The sequence below is a fragment of the Manis pentadactyla genome, chromosome 4 (assembly GCF_030020395.1).
Source record: "Manis pentadactyla isolate mManPen7 chromosome 4, mManPen7.hap1, whole genome shotgun sequence".
In the NCBI taxonomy this organism is placed as follows: Eukaryota; Metazoa; Chordata; class Mammalia; order Pholidota; family Manidae; genus Manis; species Manis pentadactyla.
Window position 1 is genome coordinate 122,287,750 of NC_080022.1, and position 17,385 is coordinate 122,305,134.

Sequence of the window (17,385 nt, forward strand, 5' to 3'; positions counted from 1 at the left end):
GGAACCTCCATACTGCTTTCCACAATGGTTGAACTAATTTACATTCCCACCAGCAGTGTAGGAGGGTTCCCCTTTCTCCACAACCTTGCCAACATTTGTTGTTGTTTGTCTTTTGGATGATGGCAATCCTTACTGGTGTGAGGTGATATCTCATTGTGGTTTTAATTTGCATTTCTCTGATGATTAGCGATGTGGAGCATCTTTTCATGTGCCTGTTGGCCATCTGGATTTCTTCTTTGGAGAACTGTCTATTCAGCTCCTCTGCCCATTTTTTAATTGGATTATTTGCTTTTTGTTTGTTGAGGCGTGTGAGCTCTTTATGTATTTTGGATGTCAATCCTTTTTCGGATCTGTCATTTATGAATATGTTCTCCCATACTGTAGGATACCTTTTTGTTCTATTGATGGTGTCCTTTGCTGTACAGAAGCTTTTTAGCTTGATATAATCTCACTTGTTCATTTTTGCCTTTGTTTCCCTTGCCTGGGGAGATATGTTCATGAAGAAGTCACTCATGTTTATGTCTAAGAGATTTTTGCCTATGTTTTTTTCTAAGAGTTTTATGGTTTCATGACTTACATTCAGGTCTTTGATCCATTTGGAGTTTACTTTTGTGTATGGGGTTAGACAGTGATCCAGTTTCATTCCCCAGAACCCTTCTTAATCACTGATTTATACAGCTTCCTGGTTACATACGAACAAAGAAAGATAGGAGAACATTTAACACAGACCTAAAGACTCCATCACACTGTAGTCTTAAGGGTAAAGCCTTTTGGTTTGAAGAAAGCAAGGTTTCAAGTCTCATGAACTAGGAAAATTCTGCTCAATTATAACACAAATAAGAAATTGACAGTGAAACCCTGAGTCCTCAGGATGCACCATTGTGTTTGATTTACAACCTGAATCCTGAGGGAGTGGGAGTCAGCCAGGTGGGTTGGTGAGATGGGGGCAGTAGGAATGTTGCTGGAAGAAACTGGCAAGTTCTGGGTGGAAAGCTGGCCCCACACGGAAGTGGTGCAGGCTGGTTCCAGCCCGGTCTGGAATGCATGGGTTCCCAGAAGTTAGCAGGAGACACCCTCCAAGTGGTCTGAATTTTAGCTTCAAGGCAGTCTCTGAAGGATTTTTTTTTTTTATTAAGGGATCATTGATATACACTTTTATGAAGATTTCACATGAAAAACATTGTGGTTACTACACTTACCATATTATCAAGTCCCCACCATACTCCATTGCAGTCACTGTCCATCAGTGTAGACCACAGAGTCACTACTTGTCTTCTCTGTGCTTCACTGTTCTCTGAAGGATTTAAAAAAAAAAACAATGGCTCTATTGAAAGATATCTCACATCAAGTGTGTAAGTCAGCGAGTTTTAGAATATTCAGTGAATGCAGCTATTACCACAGCCACTTTTAGAACATTTTCATTACCCCAGAAGCACATACCCATGATATCCTGTCACGCTCCAGCATCCCTCCCTCCAGCCCCTGGCAGCCTCTCATCTACCTTCTGTCCCTATGGATTTGCCTGTTCTGGACATTTCATCTAAACTGTATGGAATCATACACTGTATGGGCCTTATGCACCTGGATTCTCTCCCTGAGCATAATGTTCTCAAGGCATGAATCCATATTTCCTTCCTATACATGGCTGAATAATATTCCACTGTATGGACACACCACAGTTTGCTTATCCACTCATCAGTTGATGGACATTTGGATTGTGTCTGCTTTTTGGCTATTAGGAATAATACTGCCTTGAACATTCACATGCAGATTTTGGAGTAGATTATGTTTTCATGTCTCTTGGTTATGTGCCGCAGAGTGAAATTGCTGGGTCATATGGTAATTATGCATTTAACTCTTGAAGAACTGCCAAACTGTTTTCCAAAGTGGTTGCACCATTTTACATTCCTGCCAGCAGTGTACAAGAGTCCCACAATGTCTCCACATCCTCTCCAACAATTGTTATTTTCCATTAATAAATTATTATAGATCCTTGTGTGTGTGACATGGTGTCTCATTGTGAATTTTCCTTGCATTTCCTCAGTGACCAATAATGTTGAGCATTTTTTCATGTGCTTATTGGCTCTTTGTATGTCTGGAGAAATGTTTATTTTACATCCTCTGCCCATTTTTAAAGTTGTGTTTTTGTCTTATTGTTGAGTTGCAGGAGTTCTTCTTATATTCTTATCAGATACATGATTTGCAAATATTTTCTCTCTTTATCTTTTCACTCATTCATAATGTTCTCTGAGAAACAAAAGTTTCAATTTACCGCTTTTTTTTTTGTCACTTGTGCTTTTGGTCTGAAGAAATTTAAGTGGGAGTTACAGGGTCACATTTTTTTTTTTTTTTTTAAATAATTATTTTTTATTGAAGGGTAGTTGACGCACAGTATTACATTACATTAGTTTCAAGTGTACAACACAGTGGTAGAACATTTATATACATAATTCTAGGTTCCAGCTATCACCCTACCAAGCTGTTACAGTATCTTGACTATATTCCTTATGCTATACATTACATCCCGGTTACTTATTTATTTTACAATTGGAAGTCTGTCCTTTTTTTTTTTTTTTGTGAGGGCATCTCTCATATTTATTGATCAAATGGTTGTTAACGACAATAAAATTCTGTATAGGGGAGTCAATGCTCAATGCACAATCATTAAACCACCCCAAGCCTAATTTTCGTCAGTCTCCAATCCTCTGAGGCACAACAAACAAGTTTCTACATGTAGAACAAATTCCTACACAATAAATAAGTTACATAGTGAACAGTACAAGGGGAGTCATCACAGAAACTTTCGGTTTTGCTCATGCATTATGAACTATAAACAGTCAGTTCAAATATGAATACTCATTTGGTTTTTATACTTGATTTATATGTGGATACCACATTTCTCTTTATTATTATCATTTTTAATAAAATGCTGAAGTGGTAGGTAGATACAAGATAAAGGTAGAAATCATAGTTTAGTGTTGTAAGAGAGCAAATGTAGATGATCAGGTGTGTGCCTGTAGACTATGTGCTAATCCAAGCTAGACCAGGGCAATAAGACATCCACGTATGCAGAAGATTTCTCTCAGAACAGGGGGGGTGAGGTTCTAAGCCTCACCTCTGTTGATCCCCAATTTCTCACCTGATGGCCCCCCTGCGACTGTGCCTGTCTTAGGTTGTTCCTCCCTTGAGGAATCTTACCCGTCTCTGGCTAACCAGTCATCTTCCGGGGCCATACAGGGAAATGTGAAGTTGGTAAGTGAGAGGGAAGCCTTATTGTTTGAAAAGGTTAGCTTTTTACTTCTTTGCATATTTATGCCCTGTGGCTTCTATGCCCAGCATTTGTCTTGAGGTATCTTTACCACTTGGAGGAGTTATGATACTCGGTAAATTTGATATGAGGCACGAATTCCATTTAAGGGTTGTAATTAGGAAGGAAGAAGAAAAGCTATAGAAGTAGCAGACGGAAGAAAACATGGGAAGATTGATTATTTCTTTGACATATCTTCTTGTAGAGTAACTTCAGCATATATAGGTTTTAAGCTACTACTTAAATTGCGCACACACATTAACATAATAGGAGTATAGTTACATAACCAAAGCATATCTGTAATTACCAGCCATCTCCAGTGAAACCAAGAAAACCATTAAGGCACCCTAGGCATTTGTGAAAACTTATCTATGATATGGTGGATATTGTCCAACTGAACTTGAACAGTCTGAGAGAAATCAGACAAATTAAAACAACCCATTCCTGGGGACTGTTCACAGGCCATATGTTCTCTTAACAGTAAATAGTCTGTAGTTGTAAGACCTTGGAGCGCTACAATTTGCACCTCTCCAAATTCTTGGTTGAGTTCCAACAGTATAGATCCAGTCAAATTTGTTGTTCCACTGTATGCACAGGCCAGCTTAGATATCTCCTTCATTCCCATGGCAAGTCCAGGAACTGGTGGGATGAGTGCATCCACAGCTGTAGCAGTGCGTGGATCTTTGTTGGGGTTTTTTGATGATCATCTTCTGGCATGAGTCTTCCAGAGAGTGCAGATGTTGGAAGTTCTTTTTCATATCGTATCTTAGTTCATTTTTGGGGTAGCCCAATTAGGCTTTGATCCTCTGTATAAACACAAACAGACCCTTTGCCTACACTTTTATATGCCCTTTATACCCTTGTGTAGAACTCATTGGAGGTTACCACACAGGAACTGCCCAATTTTTTTTTTTTTGCTTTGTTTTTGGTATCACTAATCTACACTTACATGACAAATATTATGTTTACTAGGCTCTCCCCTATACCAGGTCTCCCCTATAAACCCCTTTACAGTCACTGTCCATCAGCATAGCAAAATGTTGTAGAATCACTACTTGCCTTCTCTGTGTTGTACAGCCCTCCCTTTTCTCCTACCCCCCTATGTATGTTAATCTTAATACCCCCCTACTTCTCCCCCCCTTATCCCTCCCTACCCACCCATCCTCCCCAGTCCCTTTCCCTTTGGTACCTGTTAGTCCATTCTTGAGTTCTGTGATTCTGCTGCTGTTTTGTTCCTTCAGTTTTTCCTTTGTTCTTATATTCCACAGATAAGTGAAATCATTTGGTATTTCTCTTTCTCCGCTTGGCTTGTTTCACTGAGCATAATACCCTCCAGCTCCATCCATGTTGCTGCAAATGATTGGATTTGCCCTTTTCTTATGGCTGAGTAGTATTCCATTGTGTATATGTACCACATCTTCTTTATCCATTCATCTATTGATGGACATTTAGGTTGCTTCCAATTCTTGGCTATTGTAAATAGTGCTGCAATAAACATAGGGGTGCATCTGTCTTTCTCAAACTTGATTGCTGCGTTCTTAGGGTAAATTCCTAGGAGTGGAATTCCTGGGTCAAATGGTAAGTCTGTTTTGAGCATTTTGATGTACCTCCATACTGCTTTCCACAACGGTTGAACTAACTTACATTCCCACCAGCAGTGTAGGAGGGTTCCCCTTTCTCCACAGCCTCGCCAACATTTGTTGTTGTTTGTCTTTTGGATGACAGCCATCCTTACTGGTGTGAGGTGATACCTCATTGTAGTTTTAATTTGCATTTCTCTGATAATTAGCGATGTGGAGCATCTTTTCATGTGTCTGTTGGCCATCTGTATTTCTTTTTTGGAGAACTGTCTGTTCAGTTCCTCTGCCCATTTTTTAATTGGGTTATTTGTTTTTTGTTTGTTGAGGCGTGTGAGCTCCTTATATATTCTGGACGTCAAGCCTTTATCGGATGTGTCATTTTCAAATATATTCTCCCATACTGTAGGGATCCTTCTTGTTCTATTGATGGTGTCTTTTGCTGCACAGAAGCTTTTCAGCTTAATATAGTCCCACTTACTCATTTTTGCTGTTGTTTTCCTTGCCCGGGGAGATATGTTCAAGAAGAGGTCACTCATGTTTATGTCTAAGAGGTTTTCACCTATGTTTTCTTCCAAGAGTTTAATGGTTTCATGGCTTACATTCAGGTCTTTGATCCATTTTGAGTTCACTTTTGTATATGGGGTTAGACAATGGTCCAGTTTCATTCTCCTACATGTAGCTGTCCAGTTTTGCCAGCACCACCTGTTGAAGAGACTGTCATTTCGCCATTGTATGTCCATGGCTCCTTTATCAAATATTAATTGACCATATATGTCTGGGTTAATGTCTGGATTCTCTAGTCTGTTCCATTGGTCTGTGGGTCTGTTCTTGTGCCAGTACCAAATTGTCTTGATTACTATGGCTTTATAGTAGAGCTTGAAGTTGGGGAGTGAGATCCCCCCTACTTTATTCTTCTTTCTCAGGATTGCTTTGGCTATTCGGGGTCTTTGGTGTTTCCATATGAATTTTTGAATTATTTGTTCCAGTTCATTGAAGAATGTTGCTGGTAGTTTCATAGGGATTGCATCAAATCTGTATATTGCTTTGGGCAGTATGGCCATTTTAACAATATTAATTCTTCCTAACCACGAGCATGGGATGAGTTTCCATCTGTTAGTGTCCCCTTTAATTTCTCTTAAGAGTGACTTGTAGTTTTCAGAGTATAAGTCTTTCACTTCTTTGGTTAGGTTTATTCCTAGGTATTTTATTTTTTTTGATGCAATTGTGAATGGAGTTGTTTTCCTGATTTCTCTTTCTGTTGGTTCATTGTTAGTATATAGGAAAGCCACAGATTTCTGTGTGTTGATTTTGTATCCTGCAACTTTGCTGTATTCCGATATCAGTTCTAGTAGTTTTGGAGTGGAGTCTTTAGGGTTTTTTATGTACAGTATCATGTCATCTGCAAATAGTGACAGTTTAACTTCTTCTTTACCAATCTGGATTCCTTGTATTTCTTTATTTTGTCTGATTGCCGTGGCTAGGACCTCCAGTACTATGTTAAATAACAGTGGAGAGAGTGGGCATCCCTGTCTAGTTCCCGATCTCAGAGGAAATGCTTTCAGCTTCTCGCTGTTCAATATAATGTTGGCTGTGGGTTTATCATAGATGGCCTTTATTATGTTGAGGTACTTGCCCTCTATTCCCATTTTGCTGAGAGTTTTTAACATGAATGGATGTTGAACTTTGTCAAATGCTTTTTCAGCATCTATGGAGATGATCATGTGGTTTTTGTCTTTCTTTTTGTTGATGTGGTGGATGATGTTGATGGACTTACGAATGTTGTGCCATCCTTGCATCCCTGGGATGAATCCCACTTGGTCATGGTGTATGATCCTTTTGATGTATTTTTGAATTCGGTTTGCTAATATTTTGTTGAGTATTTTTGCATCTACGTTCATCAGGGATATTGGTCTGTAGTTTTCTTTTTTGGTGGGGTCTTTGCCTGGTTTTGGTATTAGGGTGATGTTAGCTTCATAGAATGAGTTTGGGAGTATCCCCTCCTCCTCTATTTTTTGGAAAACTTTAAGGAGAATGGGTATTATGTCTTCCCTGTATGTCTGATAAAATTCCGAGGTAAATCCATCTGGCCCGGGGGTTTTGTTCTTTGGTAGTTTTTTGATTACCGCTTCAATTTCGTTGCTGGTAATTGGTCTGTTTAGATTTTCTGTTTCTTCCTGGGTCAATCTTGGAAGGTTATATTTTTCTAGGAAGTTGTCCATTTCTCCTAGGTTTCCGAGCTTGTTAGCATATAGGTTTTCATAGTATTCTCCAATAATTCTTTGCATTTCCGTGGGGTCCGTCGTGATTTTTCCTTTCTCGTTTCTGATACTGTTGATTTGTGTTGACTCTCTTTTCTTCTTAATAAGTCTGGCTAGAGGCTTATCTATTTTGTTTATTTTCTCGAAGAACCAGCTCTTGGTTTCATTGATTTTTGCTATTGTTTTATTCTTCTCAATTTTATTTATTTCTTCTCTGATCTTTATTATGTCCCTCATTCTGCTGACCTTCGGCCTCATCTGTTCTTCTTTTTCCAATTTTGATAATTGTCACATTAGACCATTCATTTGGGATTGTTCTTCCTTTTTTAAATATGCTTGGATTGCTATATACTTTCCTCTTAAGACTGCTTTTGCTGTGTCCCATAGAAGTTGGGGCTTAGTGTTGTTGTTGTCATTTGTTTCCATATATTGCTGGATCTCCATTTTGATTTGGTCATTGATCCATTGATTATTTAGGAGTGTGTTGTTAAGCCTCCATGTGTTTGTGAGCCTCTTTGCTTTCTTTGTACAGTTTATTTCTAGTTTTATGCCTTTGTGGTCTGAAAAGTTGGTTGGTAGGATTTCAATCTTTTGGAATTTTCTGAGGCTCTTTTTGTGACCTAGTATGTGGTCTATTCTGGAGAATGTTCCATGTGCACTTGAGAAGAATGTATATTCTGTTGCTTTTGGATGTAGAGTTCTATAGATGTCTATTAGGTCCATCTGCTCTACTGTGTTGTTCAGTGCTTCCGTGTCCTTACTTATTTTCTGCCCGGTGGATCTATCCTTTGGGGTGAGTGGTGTGTTGAAGTCTCCTAGAATGAATGCATTGCAGTCTATATCCCCCTTTAGTTCTGTTAGTATTTGTTTCACATATGCTGGTGCTCCTGTGTTGGGTGCATATATATTTAGAATGGTTATATCCTCTTGTTTGACTGAGCCCTTTATCATTATGTAGTGTCCTTCTTTATCTCTTGTTACTTTCTTTGTTTTGAAGTCTATTTTGTCTGATATTAGTACTGCAACCCCTGCTTTCTTCTCGCTGTTGTTTGCTTGAAATATGTTTTTCCATCCCTTGACTTTTAGTCTGTACATGTCTTTGGGTTTGAGGTGAGTTTCTTGTAAGCAGCATATAGATGCGTCTTGCTTTTTTATCCATTCTGTTACTCTGTGTCTTTTGATTGGTGCATTCAACCCATTAACATTTAGGGTGACTATTGAAAGATATGTACTTATTGCCATTGCAGGCTTTAAATTCGTGGTTACCAAAGGTTCAAGGTTAGCCTCTTTAGTATCTTACTGCCTAACTTAGCTCGCTTATTGAGCTGTTATATACACTATCTGGAGATTCTTTTCTTCTCTCCCTTCTTGTTCCTCCTCCTCGATTCTTCATATGTTGGGTGTTTTGTGCTGTGCTCTTTCTAGGAGTGCTCCCATCTAGAGCAGTCCCTGTAAGATGTTCTGTAGAGGTGGTTTGTGTAAAGCAAATTCCCTCAGCTTTTGTTTGTCTGGGAATTGTTTAATCCCACCGTCATATTTGAATGATAGTTGTGCTGGATACAGTATTCTTGGTTCAAGGCCCTTCTGTTTCATTGTATTAAATATATCATGCCATTCTCTTCTGGCCTGTAGGGTTTCTGTTGAGAAATCTGACGTTAGCCTGATGGGTTTCCCTTTATAGGTGACCTTTTTCTCTCTAGCTGCCTTTAACACTCTTTCCTTGTCCTTGATCTTTGCCATTTTAATTATTATGTGTCTTGGTGTTGCCCTTCTTGGATCCTTTCTGTTGGGGGTTCTGTGTATTTCCGTGGTCTGTTCGATTACTTCCTCCCCCAGTGTGGGGAAGTTTTCAGCAATTATTTCTTCTAAGATACTTTCCATCTCTTTTCCTCTCTCTTCTTCTTCTGGGACCCCTATAATACGGATATTGTTCCTTTTGGATTGGTCACACAGTTCTCTTAATATTGTTTCATTCCTGGAGATCCTTTTGTCTCTCTCTATGTCAGCTTCTATGCGTTCCTGTTCTCTGATTTCAATTCCATCAATGGCCTCTTGCATTCTATCCATTCTGCTTATAAACCCTTCCAGAGTTTGTTTCATTTCTGCGATCTCCTTTCTGGCATCTGTGATCTCCTTCCGGACTTCATCCCATTTCTCTTGCGTATTTCTCTGCATCTCTGTCAGCATGTTTATGATTCTTATTTTGAATTCTTTTTCAGGGAGACTGGTTAGGTCTGTCTCCTTCTCTGGTGTTGTCTCTGTGATCTTTGTCTGCCTGTAGCTTTGCCTTTTCATGGTGATAGGAATAGTCTGCAGAACTGGGACGAGTGACGGCTGGAAGGACTTCCTTTCTTGTTGGTTTGTGGCCCTCCTCTCCTGGGAGAACAGCGGCCTCTAGTGGCTTGTGCTGCGCAGCTGGGCGCAGACAGGGCTTCTGCTTCCTGCCCGGCTGCTATGGAGTTAATCTCCGCTGTTGCTGTGGGCGTGGCCTGGCTCGGGCAGCTACTCCAAAGTGGTGGAGTCGCGTTGGAGCAGGAGCGGCTGGGAGGCTATTTATCTCCGTAAGGGGCCTCCCTGCTCCCTGCAGCCCAGGGGTTAGGGTGCCCAGAGATCCCGGATTCCCTACCTCTGGATTAAGTGACCCGCCCTGCCCCTTTAAGACTTCCAAAAAGCACCCGCCAAAACAAAACAACGCCCACCAAAAAAAAAAGAAAAAAAAAAGTTTTTAATTAAAAAAAAAAAAAAGTTTTTAATTAAAAAAAAAAAAAAAGGTGGTCGTTCGTTTTTCTTTATTCTGCGGTCCCAGCCTCAGGCCTCTGCTCACCGGTCTTTCTGCCCTGTTTCCCTAGTATTGGGGTCCCTATCCCTTTAAGACTTCCAAAAAGCGCTCGCCAAAACAAAACAGCAAAAAAGCAAAAAAAAATGGTCGCGCGCTTTTCTTATGCCCTCTGTCGCCCAGCCTCCAGTGCCCGCTCACTGTTCTTGCTGCCCTGTTTTCCTAGTATCGAGCGCCCTGCACTCTGGCCCGGATGGCTGGGGCTGGGTGCTCGGCAGTCCTGGGCTCCGTCTCCCTCCCGCTCTGCCTGCTCTTCTCCCGCCGGGACCTGGGGGGAGGGGCGCTCGGGTCCCGCCGGGCCGGGGCTTGTATCTTACCCCCTTCGCGAGGCGCTGGGTTCTCTCAGGTGCGGATGTGGTCTGGATATTGTCCTGTGTCCTCTGGTCTTTATTCTAGGAAGGGTTGTCTTTGTTATATTTTCATAGATATATGTTGTTTTGGGAGGAGATTTCCGCTGCTCTACTCACGCCGCCATCTTCTGCCCCTCTCCAGGGTCACATTTTAAGCTTCGAAAGATTACTTTGGCCACAAGGATGAAGGGCTGAACAGGGTGGGGAGCAGGAGGGAGGCCATGGACTAGAAAGACAAGTTCAGCTCAGTGAAGTTTGGTGACCTGAAATGAAGTTGGGGGTGCACAGGAAGGGAGTTCAGTTCATTGGCAGACCTCTAGCTCGTGACACTGAATATGTGGTTGTGCTGTTTACTAGAAAGAGATCACAGAACACAGAGCAGGCTTGAGGAGGGACAGTTGTCAACTGGATGTGCAAATAGTGGGGCAGCAGAGATGTCCTGGCCTGCAAGCCAGGCTGCCCTCGGGACCTGCCGGCCCACTGGGACAGATCCCGAGTCCAAAATGCCTCCGAGTCCATGATCCACCTCTCTTCTCCTACCTAAGGGCGTTCCACTCCCTCATGTTTTTAGAAGCAGTGAGGTGTGTTCATAACCAGGATGTTCTACTAATGGACTTCCTGTTTGCTGAGGTAGCTGTCTCAGCAATGTCAGAGAAAATCATGTTATTGAAGATAGTAGGTAGGATTCTGGACTTCTGTTTACCATCCTCTGCCCTTGTAGATAATATTTATCCATTATAGTTAGATCATCCAATGGTAAACTGGCTGATTTGCTTCCCCTGGAGGAGAATCTCAGTGTGTCTGTGGCTCTGCCATGGCCAGCACAGAATGCTCTGTGATACCTGCAGTAGGTGGGGATGCACCCCCAGGACCTCCTGTGACTGGAGTCCTTCTTCCTCCAGCTGCCAGGGAGTAGTGGCCACTGACTACCCAGCTAGAGTGTGGAAAGCCACCTACCCAAGAGTTGCCCCCTCCCCCCAGGTTGCTGCACCCACTGGCTAATCCACTGGGTGGGGGGCCCTTGCTTGAATTTGGGGCATCCTAGGTTCAGAGCTCCCATGGGAGTAGCTGAGGACTGCCTCTCATTCACTCCTCTGCCCATCCTTGCCTCCTGCACTCTCCCACGGGTGTGGGTCCCCAGAGCACCTAGTGAATTGCTTGCATGCACATCCCCATCTCAGAGTCTATTTGCCTGGGAGTCAGATCTGTGGCAATACCTTTTCTTCAGTATCAGTGACTGAGAAGCCGGAGGAAAGGTTGAAGCCTTGCTAAGTTCTAGCCCAAACTGTCAGAGAGCTGCCTGCCTTTCCTTGTGCCCGGGAGCGTCCTGAGCAGCCCCTGCTGCCACCTGCCTTTGGTGGCTGTCACAACTTCGAGGACCGCCGTGACCCGCCCCCTCTCCAGGGAGGATCACGACTCTGGGAAACTCACTTGAGTCTCTCTGTAATGCAATTTTGCAGGCCCCCTTTCTAGAGAGAGTTGATTTTTTAAGAGGGGAGGTGGTTGGATTGCATGAAAAGTTAATTTTTTTAAAGGGAAATATTGGAAGCCACATCGCTGGGTGTCTGATAGTGTAACTCTTGAACTAGAAAAGCTAGACTAAAGAACGGGCCGGCCGAAAGGCTGGTGGCGCAGCAGGCAGCCTACAGCTCCAGCTGTCGTCACAGAACAAGGTGTTGGTCTCAGCTACTTGATAAATGGGGTCATTGTTTTCAAATGACTGAGTTTCTCCTGCTTTGCCATTTGTTAGTCTGTAAAATGAATATAAAACTGCCTGCCTCTTATTACCTAGCCAGCCCCTGCAGGAAGTTGTGAAGTCACTTAAGGGTTGTTTTTTGTTTGTTTGTTTTTAAGAGCTGTCCGGAATATATTGTTAAACCTGAGAGAATTATTCCAAAATCAAGAAGGAAGAATGATGTGTGTAACTTGAAACAGTATGCTGATTTATCAGTTGACCAGCCCCGACAGACCCCAGCACACATCACAGTGCCCCTCCCTGCCCCCAAGCTCACCATTTGGTGCCTGTGATAGTGATGAGCCACCACGCAGGCAGTAAAGGGCCATGGGGGTCTCTGAGAGGTCAGCAACCTCACCTGCACCCAGAGACCTTTCCCAGAGTGCTCAACCTTCTAGTCACCTGGTCATATTCTCTGGTTTTACTTCCACCCTACATTAATCCCAGCCAAGTAATGTGCATGTTTGAGACTCCAGGTGAGACCCACAGCCTGAGGGTTCTGTGACATGCATGACAGCCTGGACAGCTCTGCAGAAAGCCAGGGTCTGACGAGGATGCAAGACTCACAGGTTGCCTTCGGTTGCTGCCTCTCAAATGCTGTCAGGTACCAGCTTTCTAGTATCGAGTGCAGGGCCTGTTGTGTCCTTAAATGTCATCTTTGTATTAAAGTAGCTACCATAAGATATTACTCTCTTGTATTTTGATTTTCTTGGACCTGTATTATATTTATTATCTAATTTTGTATACACTACGATAGAAAGTAAACATGAAAGAAATCGTAAATTTTATTGAGGTCCTTACCATGTGACAGGTACTGTGATAAACTCTTTAGCTGCATTATTTCATTTACTTGTTCAGGTGAGGAAACCGAAGCAGACAGATTAAGGAATACGGGCTCTGGTTGGTAGACTTGGGATTTAAAGTCTGGCAGTCTGGTTGCAGCTGTGTACCCTCAATCGTTTTGATGTACACAGCAGCTTTCAAACTTCTGGCCATGACCTACAGTGATATAGTTTATATTGCAGTACAGACCCACACACCTTTATAATTGAAACACAAATTTCACAGAACAGTGTAAACCTTAATGTCAGCAGCACACACTGATTCTTCCCATGCTGATTCTCTCTCCTTATTCCCTCCCCCTTTCCCTTCCTTCCATCTTTATTACAACCTCCCAGTTGAAAAATAGAGATACTGCCTTCCAGTGTTTATTCATTCTTCTGATATTCCTTATGTGCCTCCTGTGTGTCTGACGCTGTGGGTAGGCACCCGGGACACAGTGGTGAAGAAAGGGTCCTTGTCCCCATAGACCTTACAGCCAGAAGGTGCTACACATTAAATGCAATTGGAAAAAAAATTATTGTATATGGAGACCCTTCAAATCTAAGAAGAAATCTATTAGTTGGTATTACCTGGTAAATATACAGCTATTTTGTAACCATAAACAACTACAGAAAAGAAGCAGAGTTTCTAATAAGTAATCTAGTATATTTGGACAATAGAATACGATGTCTCATTCAAAGTAATGACCTAGATCAGTGCCTATCAATATGCATACATCTCAAAAACAAGCTTCAAAAGCATAATAAGCATAGTATAGTAGAGGACAAAAGCATGTTACTGTTTAGTACAAGGCAATGTGGTACATACAGTACACTGCAAGAGCATAATATAGCAGTCATTTATGTAAAACATTTAATACTGCAGAATGGTACTCTGTTCTCATCATGGGCACATAAAAATATAGGAAAAGTGAAAAACCACTCAAGAAAGGACCACACACCAATTTTTTGATAATGTGTATTACTCTCTGGTATGGGGGGGAAGGTTGAGGCTTTAACAAATCTTGTTAAAAGTATGAAGATTTAACTCCTGACAACTGGGGCAAAATTTAACCATTATTAAGTTTAGGTGCATGGTTACCTTGTTACATTTGGTGCTTTTCTGTGTATTTAAAATATTTAATGATTAAAAATTGGAAAGGTGAAATGAATGTCCTTGAAACCACAAGTCCTTTATGGTCAGAGATTGGATTCTAGGGGATCTGTCAGGTGTCATGGTGATGTCCAGGCTCACCAGCAGAGGGCGCTGCTCTGCAGCAGATGTGAGATGGGGCAGCCGCACCCAGGCACCGGCTGCTCTCAGGTGCAGTGAGGGAGCCTCCCATGGAAGTGCTGGTCCACCAGGTGCAGGAAAAAGGTTGTTTAAGTACGTGCAGCTTTCTTACGCTGCTAGGAAGGAGCCCAGAATCCACCCATTTGGCCATTCATACAATCATATTTCTCTGAATATTTATAGTCTAGTCTGTTTCTGAGGCTAAAAATACAGAAAGGATACCAGGTACAGCACAAACTAAGAGCTTCCTTTGGTGTTGCATTGATAAGCCTGTTGCTGATGTGTGGGGAACTTTTTCCTGTTAAATTGACCAGGACACCTTCCTTTTTTTCTAGGTGGAAAAGGATTATTCTTACTTGAAGGAGATATGTGATCATCAAGCCGAACAGCTGAGCAGAACCAGCCTAAAACTGCAGGAGAAGGCATCAGAGAGTGATGCAGAGATTAAAGACATGAAAGAAACCATATTTGAATTGGAAGATCAGGTGGAACAGCACCGAGCTGTCAAATTACATAATAATCAGCTCATCAGTGAGCTAGAAAGTAGGTGGAATCCAGCTCTGGTGAAATGTGTATCAGGAGTGGGTAGGACGGAAGAAACTGAGAGTGGCAGGTGACTGGGAGAGTAAATGTATGTGAAACGTCATCCTTTTGAGTGTTCTGTGATCTCCTAGGAAGAATGGCAATTAAGAAAGGCAGAATAATTACTCTCTTAAATATGTCAAAAACTGGGTGCTGTAGAAGGAAAGATGTTGAATGGAAGGGATTGTAGAAAAGAGCAAACACATTTGATGGCGTCAGGTGTACTGTGCAAGAGCCACACCACCGACCATGGTTGTCAGGAGTTGACACATGTAGTCTTTGGATCTGATGGGTAGTAAGACAGGTGGCAGGCAGGTGGTTGGACTGATTCAGTGGGTGCTCCTGGTCTGGGGGGGAAACAGTCCCAGCATGTGTCCCATTGATGGTAGGATATCAGGTGATGTAGAGATGCTGGCCACTCTATTACTGAAGAAGCCCCAATATGTGGCCTATTTATGAACTCATTGTTTGCTTTGAATAGGGGAAGACATTCTAGAAGGATCAGCTAAACATTGCCGGCTTTGTCCAAATAAGCCTTCTCAAATGATCACATCTACTGTGTTCTGCCTTAATGCACGGAGTGTTTAGTGACACTAGCCGTTGCTAAAAATAGCATAGTCAGCTGCCTGAAGCATTGCCCCATGTGTACGGTCCATCCATCTTATTATTTGTGGAATCCATATTTGTGAATTCACCTTCTTGCCAAATTTATTTGTAGCCCCAAATCAGTGCTTGAGGGACTTTGAACATCATTCAAGGGCACATGCAGAGCAGTAGAAATTTGTCCCAAAGGACTTCACAGCTCAGGTCAAACAAGGTGATGTCCCACCTTCTTGTTTTAGCTCCCATACTGTAAACAAGTGTCTTTTTCCCAGTTCATTTGGTGCCTTGTTTTTTGCATTTTTGTCAGTGATTTTACTGCTTAAAGTGGCCCAGGGCCTAGTCCTAAAGTACTGCTAGTGCTCCTAAGTCAGGAAGGCAGTGACATGCCCTATGGAGAAAACACCGGTGTTAGATATGCTTTGTTCAGGCATCAGTTAGTGCTGCGGGCCGTGAGTTCAGTGTTAATGAATCAGCAGTGTTCACTGAGCTCCCTGCTAATGGGAACTCCCAGAGAAAGAAAGGGAGTTCACCCATCTGTGTGTGAGTCTGCTCTGGCAAGTGCTGAAGTAAAATCTGTGGTGTGCAGGGAAGCTGTGGAAAAGATGGAAAAGTGGCTGAACTTCTGGATTCATGGGACTTTGGCTGATTAAAAAAAAAAAAAAAACCACAGTGGACAGCATTATTGTGAAACCAAAACCCAAAGAAATTTGCAGTCACGTTTCCAAGGTTCAGGAAAGTGTTAAGCTTCCTTAGCTAGTGCTGGCTGGCTTGCATGGTTCAAAAGGCCACACAGCATGAGAAAAGTTAAAAATGTAGGCAAGGTAGGTCCTACAGAAGAGGAGACTGCAAAAGAATTTTTAAAATACCTTCTGCATGTTATACAGTGAAAGAGTTATGTGGACAAGCAGGTTTCCTACACTGATAGGATGGGGTTTTTTACAAGGACATTGGCAAATGAGCCTATATAACACAACTAACGTTTCATTTGTTGAAAATGTGACCAGAGGCTCACAGAAACCTAGCCCTGTATTTCCTGTAGGAGCAATAGTCCAGTATTTGCTAATTTGTTGTGTGTGGCAACTTTATGTAACTAACCACAGTAATGAGATTGGACTGTATGTTCTACACCTTGGTTATCTGGTTAGCGTCAGCGTTCCAGTCTTTCTTAGTATAGGATATCGGCATTCGGCGTCAGTGTCGTCTGGGCTGTTCTCATAGCCTGCTTGAGAATACAACAAAAAAATGTAGCCACCATTGTCAGTGTATGTTTCCAAACACAGCACCACGCATGAAGATGATAAAGTCAAAAAAGTCCAGTAATGTTTTCTTTATGTTTTAGTGATACACTGTTGCTGAGAATTTAGCAGTGGTGTCCTCAATCCTCAAAAGTCAGTGTAGACTCACCAAGAAAGTCAGCGCATAATTAACATCCAGAGCAGCTGCCAGGGCCCCGTGCCTTTACTCATATCATAATATAGCCAAGTTCCAAATGACGCACACCATGCATCTTTTGAGAAACTTTTTGATTTCTGTCAGGAATGTTAAGGTGCAAGATAGCTTTTCACTGGGAGATTCAGACCCAGCATGAGACCAGTCACTCCACATAAAATCCTTGAGAGAAGTGGACCAAAAAAAAAAGGGAAGGGTGTTCTCTTATTCTGCAGCCCTGACCCCAGACACCAATTCTCAAGCCCCACATCCTTAGAGCAGCTGGGGAGGAGCTGGCCATGTGGGGCCATTCTGATTCATATCCCTGATAGCTATCTGCTACTCCTGGAAGCAGCATGAAGAAGCACTGAAGTCTGTTGACTACACAACGGACATGATGAGATTTAAGTGGAAGTGACCCTGATGGCACTATGGGGAGAATTGGAGGCAGAGGGAGGGAGGTACTGAGGATACTCTTAATTAGGGAGGAGTCAGGTCACCTCTGGAGCTGTTGAATACACATGGCCACATCCCGTCTGCCCTTGAACAGCCCCGTGCCATGGGCCAGAGACTGGGGCTTGAGCACCTGTA

The 17,385-nt window shown here is 42.4% G+C and overlaps 1 protein-coding gene across 12 annotated transcripts in view; it reads left to right on the forward strand.

The window, feature by feature from the left end:
• SPECC1 (sperm antigen with calponin homology and coiled-coil domains 1) overlaps window positions 1–17,385 on the forward strand; it is a 296,321-nt gene that overhangs the window by 197,299 nt on the left and 81,637 nt on the right. For all 12 annotated transcript variants that reach the window (XR_008997143.1, XM_057500817.1, XM_036920665.2 and 9 more), the window contains one exon: window positions 14,517–14,724. Coding sequence is in view for 11 of the 12 variants with exons in the window: in XM_057500817.1 (XP_057356800.1) it covers window positions 14,517–14,724 (208 nt within the window). In the remaining variant the exon portion in view is untranslated. The remainder of the gene's footprint in view (window positions 1–14,516; window positions 14,725–17,385) is intronic.